Raw genomic sequence first — 15,843 nt, forward strand, 5'->3', positions numbered from 1 at the left:
ATTTTTCTTTTAAGAAAATGGAATATTCCTTTAATGGATTTTATACACTTAAATGATTTTTAACTTGAATGCGCTAAGATTTTTGATTAAAATGTACTTAATTATTTTAGGACTGTTTGCAGTGACTATAAAACAGTTAAATAATACAAGAAAATATATAATACGACTTACTATTCCCACACAGTTCCTTTTGTACATCAATTAATTGTGTATTTATTATGATTTTACTTAGGAAAATAATTCTCAATAAATGTTAATATTACTATGTAGAAATTATGAGGGTTAATCTTTTATATTTTACTACGCCAAAAAGTAATTTTTTTCAGTGTTTATGAGAAAACAAGCATCAAAGTTTGATTTCTCTCACTGATTTCACATCAACCTTTGATATGACCTTACTCAGTCCGTATTAAAGATATCAAGGTTAAATTTTTACAGAATGTTCTTTACATTTTGTAGGATGATTTTATGTAGAAAACAGTCAATCATAAAAATTAGCTAGGACATGTATATAATGGTTTTTCATTTGTATTGGTCTTGTAAAGCTGCTTTAAAGCAGTGAAACACTGTAATAAAGTACTATAGAAATAAATTTGACTTAACTTGTCTAAAAGGTAAACATCAAACCTACATTCTAAAAGATGGTATCTGCTTTCTGATAAAGCTGTTTGCCCTTTTTTGTTCCTTTTGTTATAAAACATTTGATGGACGGTCTGAAGCTCTGCCAGATTAGATAACAACCAGATTAAAAATGCTCTGAAATACTTTTAGCTAAATTTATGATCTGCTGTTTTGGTAGGTGGTGGTTTTTTGGAAATGGTTCTTGAATTTCTGTCTGATTTCAATCAAACAGTTAAGTATGAATGAAAGCTCCCACTGAGTGAATGAGTTGATGCCCCCAGACATAATGCGTTTCAAATGAAAGTTATCAAATGAATAAAGCTATTCAGTCATAGTATTCAAAGAAGAAAGATATTAGTTTTATTGATTTAATTGTCTTACTTTTTCTTGTCGTTGCATTGATGTCCACCTTATTATTTATTTGTTAGTAATTTATTTGCACATATATGTAGTTTCCAATAGAAAGTGAAAATAAACGAGATGAAGGACCATGTTGTATCGTTCACATGTAGTGTTATTGCTATATAAAATGACTTATAACATGATATAAGACTAGATACATGTCAGGAACAGTCATTATTTACTGTTACAGAGTCGTCTACAGGTGTTTAGATGTTTGTTTTCATACAATCAGAGTGATAAGTACACTTATTGTGTAAGATTTTTCGTGTAGGGAACGCGTGCCGCTCTTATCACAACATGCGTCCCAAATCCCCCATGGAGCAGAGAGTTATTGTCTTTTAATGAGCTGTCCCATTGAGAACGCAGGCCCCAGGTGTTCCCCGTAATGATCGATTTTATGATATTTATTTTGTCAAGATAGATGAATGTTTGTCAGTCATGTGTAGTGATCTAATGATTCACATCGACTGAATTTATTGAAGCGATGAGATGGCATCTATATCTAGACTCGAATAATGATTGTGTATTTATTATGAATGAGTCCATTTGAGCTTCGAAGAACAACAATCTTATTCCTAGAAAAAATAATAATTTTATTATTATTATATCTTATTATCTAATGTAGAATCAATTGAAATGTATGATTTTTTTACGTTATCTCTCTTGATAGACCATAATCTCAGAATGTCTTCTCAAAATGAATTGACGTGCACGCCAGGCAATCATGCAAATAATTATTTTTGACCATCATCGCTGTGTATGTAGCAGGCCGAATGATTAGATGTTTCTTAGGGTTGTCTGTATTTGTGAGCACGCAAGGTGTGGCATTAAATAAAGATATGGTCGACTGTTTGACATTGGTGCTTTTGTTACTACATTTTTTGATTTACTGCTTTGGAGATGCCCTTAGCAATGCTGGTTTTCAAGCACTAAATCACTAAACCCGTTGTGGGCATGTGCTACATCATCAGTGCTGCTTAAACAACCTACTTTCTTATACATTTTTCCCCTTCATTTATTATTTATTTATTTATTTTTCATTAAAGGAATAGTTCTGGCGAGAATGGAAATTTTGACATTATTTATTACTCGCCCTCGTGTCATTCTAACCCTTATGTTTTATAGGGGCCACATATGAAATAATTGGTCCTAAAGGTAATAATGGCCCTAAATGTAATAACGTTTCCTTCTAAACATAATAAAGGCCCTAAACGTAATAACTTTTGCCCTTAAATATAATAACCTTTGCTCCGAAATGTAATAACCTTTGCTCCTAAATGCAATAAAGGCCCTAAATGTAATAACTCTTATATTTTACACCTGTGACCCGTTTATTAAGTAGTCAATAACATTAATACCCTAAGAAAGTGTACTTTATTGGCTTTATATTACATTAAATACCAAAAGCTATTACGTTTATTACATTTTGAACTGAAAATCGTTACCATATAGGACTAATTATGACATCCGTGCCCTCTGTATGCTTTAAACCTGATCCTCTTTATTTGGTGGCTGTGTGTTACCATGGTAACCCAGTTATTGATCTCTACTTATTATGTCTCTCTCTGTTTTGCTTTCTCTCCGCAGGGCGTCGGTCTTTCAGTACACGGGCGGTTTCGCGTGGCTACTGAGAAGACGCTTTTTGCCATGCCAGAGACGGGCATCGGTAAGACTCAGTCTTTCTGCAGCTTTCGACAAATTGACATTAATTATGCATGATGGACGAGGATTGAATTTGCAAAAATCAATACAACTTCGTTCTCAAAAAATAAGGATATAAAATGTGATAAATGATGAATTTTTTTGCATATACTGATGAGAATGTGTACCCTGAATGCACTTTGGATAAAAATGTGTAAATATAAAAGTAAAATACCATCTTTAAAGGGTTTGCATAAAAGGGATACCATTTTTTTTATTTCTCTTTTTTATTTCTTTTTGTAAACATATGAGGCACATAAGAGGCATAACTTTTATACTTTTATTTTATACTTTCCACACCCTCATATTTTCCCACTTTTTGTCTCTGATGCTAAAACTGACCAACGACAGATGATAGATCTGCTTCAGTTGAAAATGAGTTACATCTGCCTCTAAATCAAAACGCTCAACTTTTGTAACTAAAAAAGACCACCTCTTTCCTCTTTTGGTCTCTTAATAGCATAAATATCTCCCTATCATTCAGAGCAAAGGGTTTATGTCTGTTTTATGTGGAAACAGTATTGAGAAATGGCGTGTAGACAAGGGCACCTGTCTGAATAAAAGGCATGCCGAAAATGCTCAACAGATTCCCAGATCTCACTTTGCCTATGGAAGGAATTCTGTCCATGCAGTTGGTGTTCCATCAATCTGCCATTGAAATGTAAATGGATGGACTTAGTGCATATTGTAAAGCCAGCATATGATTCTTATTCTGTAGTAGATTTAATTTTATAACCGGCTCATTTGATTTACGTTTGATCTAACTCTTCACATAGCATGGTTTCTTTTTCAGGACAGCTCAGTTTGCATTGTCAGTACATTACTGCTGTGAATTATCCAGTTTGATATCATTGTGTAACTATTTTCTGTAGTGTATAGTGAGACGGTCAGTCCTGGTTACATTCTCACTTTGGTGTACTCTCAGAAAAAAGGGCTGGGGTGCAAAAGTACACTTTTGTATGACATTTGGTTGTGTTTACGGTGCGCAAAATAACGTGTTCATGTTTCATCTATAAAAAAATCTCTGTAGCACTTTATTTTACAGTACGTGTACTTACCTTGTACATATATGGTAAATAAGTTGTACTTACTGACAAATGTGTGGTACTACTTACTTTTAGGTATCTACATGGTATTTAATTGGTATCATTACTGTACTTACCAGTGGTACATACTTGGTAGTTTTAATGTAACTCTAGATAAGTATTAGGTAATAACAGATACATACTTATAGTGTAGGTATACTGTAACTAATGAGAAACATTACTGTACTTACAAATTAATGTACAATATAAGTATTTAGTATTTACAGGCAAGTTAGGGTAAATTACAGATATTTATAGTGTACATATATGAAAACTAATATCAAACACGACTGTACTTTCAAATTGTATATACACAATAAGTATGTACTAGTGAATGTACCCAGTAGTTAATGCATAAGACAGTCAATGTATATGATGCTATATCTTAGGTGGTAGGTCCTATGTAATAACTGTGTAAAAGCAACACTTTATTTTACAGTCCTGTTTCCATGCAGTTACCATGGACGTACTAGTGAATGTACCCAGTAGTTAATGCATACGGTTATTTAATGCTTGGTTTAAAGGACAAAGATACTGAGTACCAAAATGCCACATCAGTAATGTTTGTTCTTAGTTATCATATAAGTATGGTATAAGTATAACTTAGACTTGCCTGCAGGTACCACACACTTATTGTGTATATACAATTTGTGAGTACAGTAGTGATTCTTGTTAGTTACAGTATACATACACCAAATGTGCCTTTCAATAACATACACTGGCCTACAGGTACCACACACTTATCATGCAATTTGTAAGTACAGAAGTGTTTGATAGTAGTATATGTACACTATAAATATCTGTCATTTACCCTAACTTGCCTGTAAATACTAAATACTTATATTGTACATTAATTTGTAAGTACAGTAATGTTTCTCGTTAGTTACAGTATACCTACACTATAAGTATGTATCTGTTATTACCCAGTACTTATCTAGAGTTACATAATAACTACCAAGTATGTACCACTGGTAAGTACAGTAATGATACCAATTAATTACCATGTAGATACCTAAAAGTAAGTACCACACATTTAAGTACAACTTATTTACCATATATGTACAAGGTAAGTACATGTACTGTAAAATAAAGTGCTACCAAAATCGGTATAGCGCTGTTTTCACTTTCCTAAAAATGGGTTGGAAAAATCTAATAACAAATAAAGAAATTACAAACATTTAAAAAAGAACAAAGTTGCACATTAAGTAAGGTCTAACATTAGCATTATGTTCAGAAATCGATTTAAATAAATAATAACACTGTCTTTACTGTATGAATTAAATATAATTATTATTATTTTTGAGCTACAGAAGTGATTTTCTTTTTGTCTTGAGTTTTTTGATTAACATTAATGACATAAACTTAAGTGGGTTAATTGTAGGGATGTAACGATTCAATCACGATTCAATCACGATTCAATCGCGGTCCTCATTAAAAATGCCTGTCTGAAATCGATTCTGAATCGCAAGGCTGCGATTCTTTGTTTTATGCACAGCTTGTGCCTGTATTACAGCATTTGGTCAGTAGGAAGTCCTTATCAATCTAAAATCATAATGAGTCGGAGTCGTTTATAACGTGCATTTAAAAAAGCAACACTCGTTAAACAAAATCATTCAAAATTTTCTTTATTATCATGAAAATACCTGAAACAATTTGAAGAACAGCGTATAAATATTCATGTGTAGACATTTCCTGGAATAGCGTTTGTAATGCTACTTCTTGTGTGGCACAAAGGGAGTTTCTGCACGGGAGCGCCCTCTGGCGTTCGGATGTGCCGGGATTTCACCGTAATTCATTCAAATTCATTCATTGAGAAAACGCACATTTGCACGCTGAATCGTTACACCCCTAGTTAATTGAGGTTACTGTCTCTTTAAGATAAGCACAGACTGGTTTCTGTCTAATCTATACATTAACTTAAGACATAAACAAATGTTTTTATTAGAAAAAGAATACTTTGGAGACCATTTTGTTTGAATATGCTCTGGTCAAGAAGTTTGCTTGCTTTTTGAAACGCATCTCTACGTGTATGCACTTTTGAGTGCACTTAAACAGGCGCACACAGAGATGGAGGGCGATTTGCAAACGGCGCAACATAAAAACATTACGTTTTTTTTCATTGCTCTATTTACCAGATCTATTTTAATTGACTACAGTATGAGACACAACTCTCTCTAAGGTTTACATATCAGGAGTTCTGATGATCACGTCTGACTGGAGCTGGACCAGACACATTCAGCCACATGTGCGTCTGTGCGTACAAAAAACTGCTCACTTTATCGCCTTTTTGCGTTTAAATTATTTAAAATCACTTGAATATTAACATGTACAAGCCTTTGAAACACGTTCAAATTATAAACTTTCCCTATTTTAATTTGCACATTAATCCGCGAATCGCATGCGAGCCAAACCGTGGGTGGTGATCCATACGGATCACGGATCAACTGCGATCCGTCACAGCACTATCAGTCTCCGTGTCCTCAGAATGTGAAGTTTTAGGTCCAAACACCCTATAGATTATTTTTTATGCCATGCTGAAAAGCCCCTTTTGAGGGATGCAGGAAAAAGTGCTGTTTTTTTTGTGTGTCCCTTTACATGCAAATGACCTGCTGCTTCTATATCTATACTGAAAACATACACACTTTTTAATAAGATAGTCATCTTACTTCATTGTTCATAATGATCTTGCGGTAATGAATTATGTAAAGAAAATTTAAAATAGAAATTATGACCTAACTGTGGTCTTTGAGGGCGGGGCCTGCGCAAAGTTATGTCAGTTTGCTCAAAAACTGCCCATGAGACTGTTGGCAGATTTTTATCATTACAGGGTGGTTATGCACAAACACATTTGACTTACAATTATGTTCAAACAACATATACAAACAAAAAATTATTTTGTGGTATGCTATAATCTATCTTTATGCATTGCACATGCTTTTCATATTTTCCATACTTCTGCTGTTCCAGTAAATAATATATCAATCACACATTATGAATAGTGTGTCTGGGGCCTTGATGCAGAATAAATCATATTGTTTGTGATGTCCTTGATGCTATCGCATGTAGGCAGAGTTACACTTCAGTTATTGTAATCACTGTGGACTTTTAATGAAAGCTTTCAGCAACATTTCCTCTAGAGCTGCACAGTGTCCTTCACTTCTAAAAGTCTTAGCTGAAGACTCCCAAAGGAGTTGATGGATTGGCAGAAAGTCATTGTAATTGGGCCTGTGGCACGGCTGTTGAGTGTTTGTGCATGTGCATATCCTTATGTGTGTGTTTAAATGAGTGAATGCTCGGCGTCTGGGCACCATCACTCGGTAATCCCATTAAGAGCTGCGTTTCTCATCCCCAGCTGAATGATCCTTGGGTTTGTGCTTGTCTAATTGGTTTATTCTTTTTAGTCTCTCTAAATCGTAAGTCAGTTTATATATACGTATGCATTAGTGGCCTAAAGTGATGTATGACAATTGACATCTTTGTTCTATATTCAAATGTTTTATGAAAGAGGCATACACATTTTTGTATGCATGTTGCATTGGTGTCTTTGGAGTATAAACAAAGTATAAGGATAAACGGGAGTATAAACAAACTCCAAAGCTCAGCTTTGAGAAGAATTTAAGGATGCTTGGCAACACACATGTGCAAAGTTTATAAAGGCATAGCCTGGACATTGACCACAAATATTACCAAAACAAAACAACATTAAATGTGCAATTTGTAAGATATTTGCAGTAAAATGTCCAAAAACCACTAGGCCAGTGTTAAAAATATTTTGTCCAGCTGATTACTATCAATATCTGTAATGTTTTCAACTACTTGTAAATTGGGAGAAAATTGCCATTCAAAACATTGACACGGGGCAGTGCAGTCTCCTGTCAATGACGTTAATATCCCTGTGACCCTTTGTCACCGCCTTTACTGACGTAAAAACCACATGACAACAGTGGTCGAGTTCGAAAAAATAAAATTTCTAGCGAGTAATTAGTATTGTAGTTTTCAAATATGTGATTAGTTATCACAAAGGCGCTCTCTGTTCATATGTCAAACACGCTGCCTTTGAAGTGCGTCCGAAAGCCTTTCTCTGAGCTGCCTTCATGCCTCAGAAGTCATTTCCTCATGAGGCAGCGAGGCAACAAGTCACTGCCTTGAGTTTTCGGACGCAGCCAGTGTCGTGGACAAATGCGGAAGTATGCGTTAGCGCCTGTCGGGCTACGCGCTTGCTTATGGACTATGGATTACTCTTTACCGTCTGCTGCTGGTTGTGTCAGCAAAGACAGCTCCCGTAAGCGTACGAGCCAACCAAACGACCCAAGAAGAGTTTGGAACAAAACGAGAGTAAGAATGAGGATCAATTTGGTGTTGCATTATCTGGATGGAGAGAGCTTCACGACAACATTTAACCAGACAGAGATGCTGATCTTGCTTGTGTTTTACACGACCGGTGAGTTGTTTGGATTCGTAACCCTTCAAAAAACGTATGCTATTATATTGATCACAACATTAGTGTGCAGACTGTAATCAGCGCACCTTCCCGCGGACGATATGCACATCTAGAGGTATTGTACAGCAATATAAATGGTCATTTTAAGACACTTCACAATAAGATTTGTTCTGTCAATACATTATGTGAAAAATCATTGTAGATTGTAAGTTGAAAACTTAATTCTGTGCTGTGTTAACCATCGAATTTGGACTAATACTGTAACATCTATGACTAACAATTTCGTCTTGAACATCACATATAAACTTACATAATGAAATAAACAATGTCATCAAACGCAACATTTATAAGACTTGATTACCTTATCCGTCAACGTGATTTCTCGTTCGCGTCTGATTGATGGCCATCAGCGGTTGAGTTAAAGACTACAAATCCCATAATTCCACGCTGCTTCGAACGTCATTAAACAACGTCATTTGATGTTATTGTGTTTTGGCGCCATCTAGTGGTAAAAATTCTACGTATTGCACCTTTAAGCACATCAACTTTAAAAGAAAAAATTCTTTGGAGCCTCTGACCTTGTTTTTGATTACAAAATATAACCACAAATGAAGATCCACAAATATTAATGCCAGATAAAATTGTTGTCAATTTATGGTTTATTCCCTAACGCATTTAAAAAAAAATGTGAATTTTTTGCGAGTTTCACCCAGATTCCCTAATACACAGTACTTTGCCTTTGTCAAATGATTTTATGCAATAAACATCTTAGTTTAATGTTTTGTCCTTTTTGTACCATACACCTCATATTTGATAACCTGAGGGGGCATTAAAAGCAAATGCTGTACAAAACCTGTACAAATGCCACCCACACACCGAATATAACTTTTGTTCACTACTGTATAAATGTATGTACATGTATTTTTATTTTTTATGCATCCACTATTTTATTATTACCTTGACATTGATCATACCGCTCATCCCCAACTCATTTCTTCTATTTGGTTTGGTATATGGTTTTAAAGGAAAACATCACCGTTTTTCAATATTTTACTTTGTTTTTACCTCAACTTAGACAAATTAATACATACCTACAGTATCTTTTTTCAATGCGTGCACTTAATCTTTGTACAGCGGGTTGTGAATATGTTAGCATTTAGCCTAGCCCCATTCATTCCTTAGGATCCAAACAGGGACATGGGCGCGGGAAGGCTACAGTAACATCATAACTTCTGACTACTCCCCCTTTCGCTCAAACTTCACTCAATATTACTGTGCCTGAGGTCAAAGGGCTGCAGACTAAGTGCTCTAACACCATACAATATAGTTTTAATATTTTATCCGCTTAAAAAATCACCATTATATGATTGTCATTTTTTTTTTTTTTGAGCCACCATACTCACTTGTAACAGTCTTTAAATAAGGAAAACATGGAAGTGTTTGGTGGCTTCTAAATTAATCTCTGAGGTAAGAACATAGTAAAATATTGAAAAAAGATGTTGTTTTCCTTTTAAAGGAATATTCCATTTTCTTAAAAGAAAAATCCTGATAATTTACTCACCACCATGTCATCCAAAATGTTGATGTCTTTCTTTGTTCAGTCGAGAAGAAATTATGTTTTTTGAGGAAAACATTGCAGGATTTTTCTCATTTTAATGGACTTTAATAGACACCAACAATTAACACTTAACTCAACACGTAACAGTTTTTTTCAACGGAGTTTCAAAGAACTATAAACAATCCCAAACGAGGCATAAGTGTCTTATCTAGCAAAACGATTGTCATTTTTGACAAGAAAAATAACAAATATACACTTTTAAACCACAACTTCTTCTCATAAAAAAAAAAAAAATTGAAGACGGAATGAAAGATATTTTTGTTTTAAAGCAGAGGGTCTGTTCTTTAATTTTTTATATTGTATGTTTATATATTTAAAGATTTTTTTTGGAAGGCATTAAGCTTTTGTGAAAAAAATGCTTGCCCTGGCTGGCAACTTTATCAAAAATAATACTGGCGGGGAAAGATGTAATTGTTGGTCAAAAATATGTTGTTTAATTGTGATTTTAGAAATATCTGTCTTTCCCCATTCAAGTAGATATGATTTTACTCTAACATGACTGAAATAACTGCATGGTGGCTTTGCAAACATGGCCGCCTAGTGACACGACGTTCCCAAAGGGACTTTGGATAGATCATGTATGAAATGCTCAAACAGAACTGTGGTTTTGTAATCAGTTTACAAATTGTTTGCATACAGTTGTTTCTGCTTAATAAATTAAACACTGAAAAAAATGATTCATTGAATTTTAATACATTTTTTTAAGGTAAGTGGTTGCAATCAATTTATTTAAGCTACATTTAAACAAAAGTTTAATATTTTATTTTACTTTACTAATCTTTTTTGTTTAAATGTAGCTTAAATAAATTGATTGCAACCACTTACCTTAAAAAAATTGATTAAATTCAATTAATAATTTTTTTCAGTGAAGGGAGCTGATCTCCGGGTCTGGCGGTACCACTTTTAGCATAGCTTAGCACAAGCCATTGAATCTGATTAGACCATAGACTGTAAAAAAAGATGGACTTTGCCTGTTCGCTCTCTTCCATTGGTGAAAAGTGAAGCCACCAGTGTCCTAATACAGCGCTGACATCTTGGGCTTGAGTCTGCGCAGTAGTGATTTCGGGACAAGGCCTGCACAGTAGTGGGCAGGAAGTAAAGCCGCGAAAGCAAGGCCCCACCCTCGCAGAATGCGCATATCACACGATATCACAGCTGTCAATCATGACGTGACACCACCGTTTTTATATCATTAAATAACTAACTAAACACAAACTTTTTTTAAAAACAAACATTTAAATTTACATTTAGCATGATAAAAACTACAGTAAATGACAGAAACCATAAATTCCAAAGATAATTGAAGTGTAATTACATTTTTTAGTTGGTCTCAAGTCCCATTGAATAACATGGGGAGGCGGGGTTTATGACCTATACTGGGACCAGTCACTGGGAGGCGATCGAGACGTTTTGGCTTCACTTTTCAGGGCTTGTGTGGCATGCTTGGATTAGACCATTAGCATCACGCCTAAAAATAGAACCAAAGAGTTTCGATATTTTTCCTATTTAAATTTGACTCATCTGTAGTTAAATCGTGTACTAAGACTGACGGAAAATTAAAAGTTGTAATTTTCTAGGCAGATATTGCTAAGAACTATACTCTTGTTCTGGTGTAATAATCAAGGACTTTGCTGCCGTAACATGGCTGCAGGAGGCGCAATGATATTACGCAGCAGCTGAAAATAGTCCCCTTGGTAACTTTCAATAGCAGAAACTTTCATCATGCTTAGTACATGATGTAACTACAGAAGAGTCAAATTTAAATAGGAAAAATATTGAAACTCCATGGTTATTATTTTAGGCGCGATGCTAATGGTCTAAACCGATGTAATGGATTGTGCTAAGCTATGCTAAAAGTGGTAGCGCCAGACCCGGAGATCGGCTGAATGGATTCCAAAACGGTAAGAATGAAATGTTTAACTCTAATGGAGCTGGAAAATGAGCATATTTAAAAAAAAAGTGGAGTCCCCCATTAACATGGTAGAAATCATATTTTTATTGGCATGTATATTAAAACAAAGGAACAGCACAGTTTAGTCCTGTGCAGTATCCAAAGTGGTTTCAGTAAAACAGTTTTTAGCTCTCACGTCCACCCACAACACAACTAACTGACGCGTTCAATGTGGCACCCATCTGTGTTTGACAAAATTGCAACCCCCATCCCCGTGGCCCTAACTCCTCCCCTCCACCCCCATTCTGCTGATGGATTAAGGGGTTATTTGGGTCTTGAAACAGTGCTGCCCATTGGGACAAGCGACTGGGTGAACAGCGAGCGTAATCTGCATTTATGATATTACATTGGCCTCTTGGAATCAGGTCAGGGGGACATAATCCTGATACGCTATATTCACAATTTTATCTCAAGCTGGGTGTGTTTAAATGACAAAAAGTAATATCATTTTGTCAACCTTGATGTTGAAAAGCAGCACCTTTTAATGCCAATAAACATAGCTGCACGTTTTATAATAAAAGCACATTTCATAGCATTTTTAATGCAAGTATTTTATTTACTTTACTTTTATATATTATATATTTTAGGACAGTGCTTAGTTTATTTATTTTCCTTCATAGCTTTCATGTGAAAAAAAAACTATTCTTCAGAACCATTTGTGTTCCCAGACATAAACACACAGCAGATGTAGGGCATCACTGTATGGTTTACACAATGAATAAATGTTATTAAGAGAGCCAATCTGTTTAGAAAACGGACTGTTAAATCCCTTTTAGGAAAACTGCATAGAGGGATCGCCCACTTTTTCAGCGGCCTTGAGCGTTTAAATGTATTTTCTCTATTCATTTTCTAGGCAATAAAAAATATTAAGCCTTGAACCAAACCAAGCATCTCTGAGATAAATCACATGTGATTCCAAGCCAGAGTTGAGAATAATAAATGTAATTTAAATAGAGTGCCGCAGAGATTACGTATTTTTAGGCCAACCAGGAATTTAGCAGGACACTGATTCCCTCGCCAAAAAGCGCATTCATTCTATTCATAGACTTCTCAATTAACGCAAAAAAATAAGCTCTGTGTTTAACAAAAGTTTATGACACTTACACGTTTTGTCCAACAGGCCAATCTTCACAGATGAATAAAATTTTTATGAATATAAATGCGTTTACTAGAAATAAATAGCTAACCTTAAAGCCGAAATATGGTCCATATTTTTGTATGCAAGGGTCCATGTACGGTGTGCGTGACGCAATTTTTGTCATCAGAAGAGTGCGCGAGTACTCTATGCACACCGCCAGATTTTTGAAACCTCGTGTTCATTGTACGCGCATGCGCCTACAGAAAATATAGTAGTCCAAGAGATGCATTTCATTTTGTCTGGAAGCCCATGAGTCGTACGTCAGTGTGCACGTGCAAGTCAAATAAACTTTACTTTGTAAGGCTGTACGTTCGACTGTGTGCGTAAGTTTGCGTACACGTATAAAACAGACTATACTCCAGGCTTTAGGCTACAAGCGAACCCACCACAGTCTCTCAACCTCAACGTCATCACCACCAAGCTTCTGACAGCTCTTTCAAACTTTACGTAACATAAAAACATGTTCCCTGTTAAGGAAGTACTCTATGGATGAATCTTGGCTGGGAATTGTGCCCATCTTACGTTGTTTTAAAAATCATCATGCAAGATAATGTTTAAAGTCCCAGACAAAGTCTGTAGTCCCATGTAGCAGCTTGTTAGCAACCGCCCACGAGTCGTAGAATAAACATGAAAATATCTTAGGGTTATGTTAACCTAAGATCTTATTTAAGGAGTTTTACCAAAACCTAAAAAAAAAACATTGATTTTGGAAAATGGAACCGAAGGTGCTGAAATGCTAACTTTCTTTGGTGTTTTGCCCTGCGGCTGTCTATAAAAGGGATGTGCTGTCCTGTAGCAGTAGAATTGTTTCAAGATGTAATATTGTGTGTTTGGTCTCTATAGGCCTGTTCCCTGATGTTGGAGGTGGATACTTTCTCCCTAGACTTCAAGGCAAATTGGGTCTCTTTCTCGCCTTGACCGGGTTCCGCCTCAAAGGACGTGATGTGCAGAGAGTTGGGGTGGCTACTCATTTTGTTCAGTCGGAGAAGGTACTATGGACTGATATATTGACAAATAACATTTTTTTTTTTGTTTTCAAAATGTTTTGTGAGTTTTGTAAGATCTGGTGTTTAAAATAACCATTGATTTCCATCATTGATTTTACTTCTACTATGCAGTCTACTACGCAGTCAACATTAAAAATATCAGGTTAAAACCATTGACTGTAAAAAAAAGATGGATGCAGTGTCCGTGACTTCACCCATATAGGTTTGTGAAGAGGTTTGTTAAAGCCAAAAGTAGGCCATCTTGGCCACTTGTCACCACGCATCACTTGCGGATAACCGAAAATTGGTAAAGAGGCGGGACGTGGGTGAAGCTGAGGTTGCTGGTTGCTGAAACCACGCCGCCTAGCTCGACTCTAGTGATAGCAGTGGCAGTTCACTCGTCTCTCAAATGGCAACGCCCTTAATTATGCAGAACGTTAAGGCATAAAGTGCCCATCTTATGACTGCTTTTCCACAAGTTAAATAGGTGTATGAGTTCCATAAAACATGTTTCAAAAGTTGTTTGCTCGAAATAGCTTGTAGGAAAAGATTCTTACCCATCTCTAGTAGCCTCTGTTTCAGTGCATTTCGCATTGTGCCGTTTTGAGGTGGTCATTATATATTTATGAGCTGCTGCTTGATCACGCCCCGCTACTAACGTCATGTGCGCGTGCTCAGTGGTATCGTGAGCAGTACAGACCATACCGTGTTATTTTTATATTATTATTAACGGTTTATGTTGCCAACAGACAAATCAAGCAAAAAAGTATCATTAATAAGTACACTCCAGGAGAAGACACTCATGACAATAATGATTCCAGAGTTTGTGATGTAGCAGTCTCAACAATACACTCGTTTTCCCTGGACAATGCTTACATATTCCCGTTATAAAACATTTTCATACGCATTATTTTCGCAAATGACAGAAATTTAGACCCGGCGGGGGATGTATACTGCTTGTGGGTCGCGTGCTATTTGCTAGAAGCTAGCGGGAGGTCCGGACCATATCTTGGGAAAGTAATAGAGACTCGGGGGTACGTTAGCCTCGTCAGAAAAGCCGGGTCGGTAAGGCCCGGTCTCGATTAGTTTGGCAAAACACTTTTAGTTTGGCAAAGCACTATTACTTAGTTCATGTAGAATTGTAAAATAAAGCCGTTAAATTTTTTTTAAACTTTCTAAACCACGCTGCCAACTATCTAGCCTGCAAAAAATATCTATATAGCCTACTGTCTACAAACCATAATATTCACATTACTATACATTTGCTACAATTATTATTCCAACAGCGTATTATTGTATTATTATGCTAATATACAAAAGGTATAATTTACGGGATTAGCATCAATGTATGGTCTCTGTTTTGAGATACAGATGCTCTAGCATCATAAATGTAGTATTTTATGACAGAAGATGACAACATGCAAAATATAACGTGACTTCTTACCTTTTGTGCTGATATAACGATCGCGAATCGAATCAAGTCTGTTTCAGATGTGTGAATAATCCATGAAAGTCCAATAAAATCCAATGACCATTTTTATCCACAAATGCGTATAATCCGTGAAATATAGATACATAGTCTGTTGTTTACATCAGATTTCGCATGAACGTCTTTTCGCTTACAATGTGAGGACTATTTGCGTCGTAACACACTGTATATAAGATTACTCTTTATGTTCCAATAAACACGTGTTAAAACTTTGTTTTTAAAAGTAGGCGGGAGTATAATCCATAATATCCAAATAGCGCTGTTATTTCCGTGAGACATGATAACAGCATAGAGGGTATCAGCGAAGTGACTGCTCTGTGCTCTCTAGCTACCTGGTGGGTGGAGACCTGCGAGTGGGGTGGTGGGCGGGAAAATTCAAACTGAATGTGACGAAACAGCTAGGTACGTCAC

At 35.8% G+C, this 15,843-nt stretch overlaps 2 protein-coding genes across 2 annotated transcripts in view; one reads left to right on the plus strand and one right to left on the minus strand.

The window, feature by feature from the left end:
- pofut2 (protein O-fucosyltransferase 2) overlaps positions 1–15,843 on the minus strand; it is a 48,916-nt gene that overhangs the window by 19,244 nt on the left and 13,829 nt on the right. The window lies entirely within an intron of this gene.
- Positions 1–15,843, plus strand: part of hibch (3-hydroxyisobutyryl-CoA hydrolase) — a 41,050-nt gene that overhangs the window by 8,159 nt on the left and 17,048 nt on the right. The window contains exons 7-8 of the mRNA XM_073854623.1: positions 2,611–2,689; positions 13,801–13,946. Of these exons, the coding sequence (XP_073710724.1) occupies positions 2,611–2,689; positions 13,801–13,946 (225 nt within the window). The remainder of the gene's footprint in view (positions 1–2,610; positions 2,690–13,800; positions 13,947–15,843) is intronic.

Source organism: Misgurnus anguillicaudatus, chromosome 17 (genome assembly GCF_027580225.2).
Source record: "Misgurnus anguillicaudatus chromosome 17, ASM2758022v2, whole genome shotgun sequence".
Taxonomy (NCBI): Eukaryota; Metazoa; Chordata; class Actinopteri; order Cypriniformes; family Cobitidae; genus Misgurnus; species Misgurnus anguillicaudatus.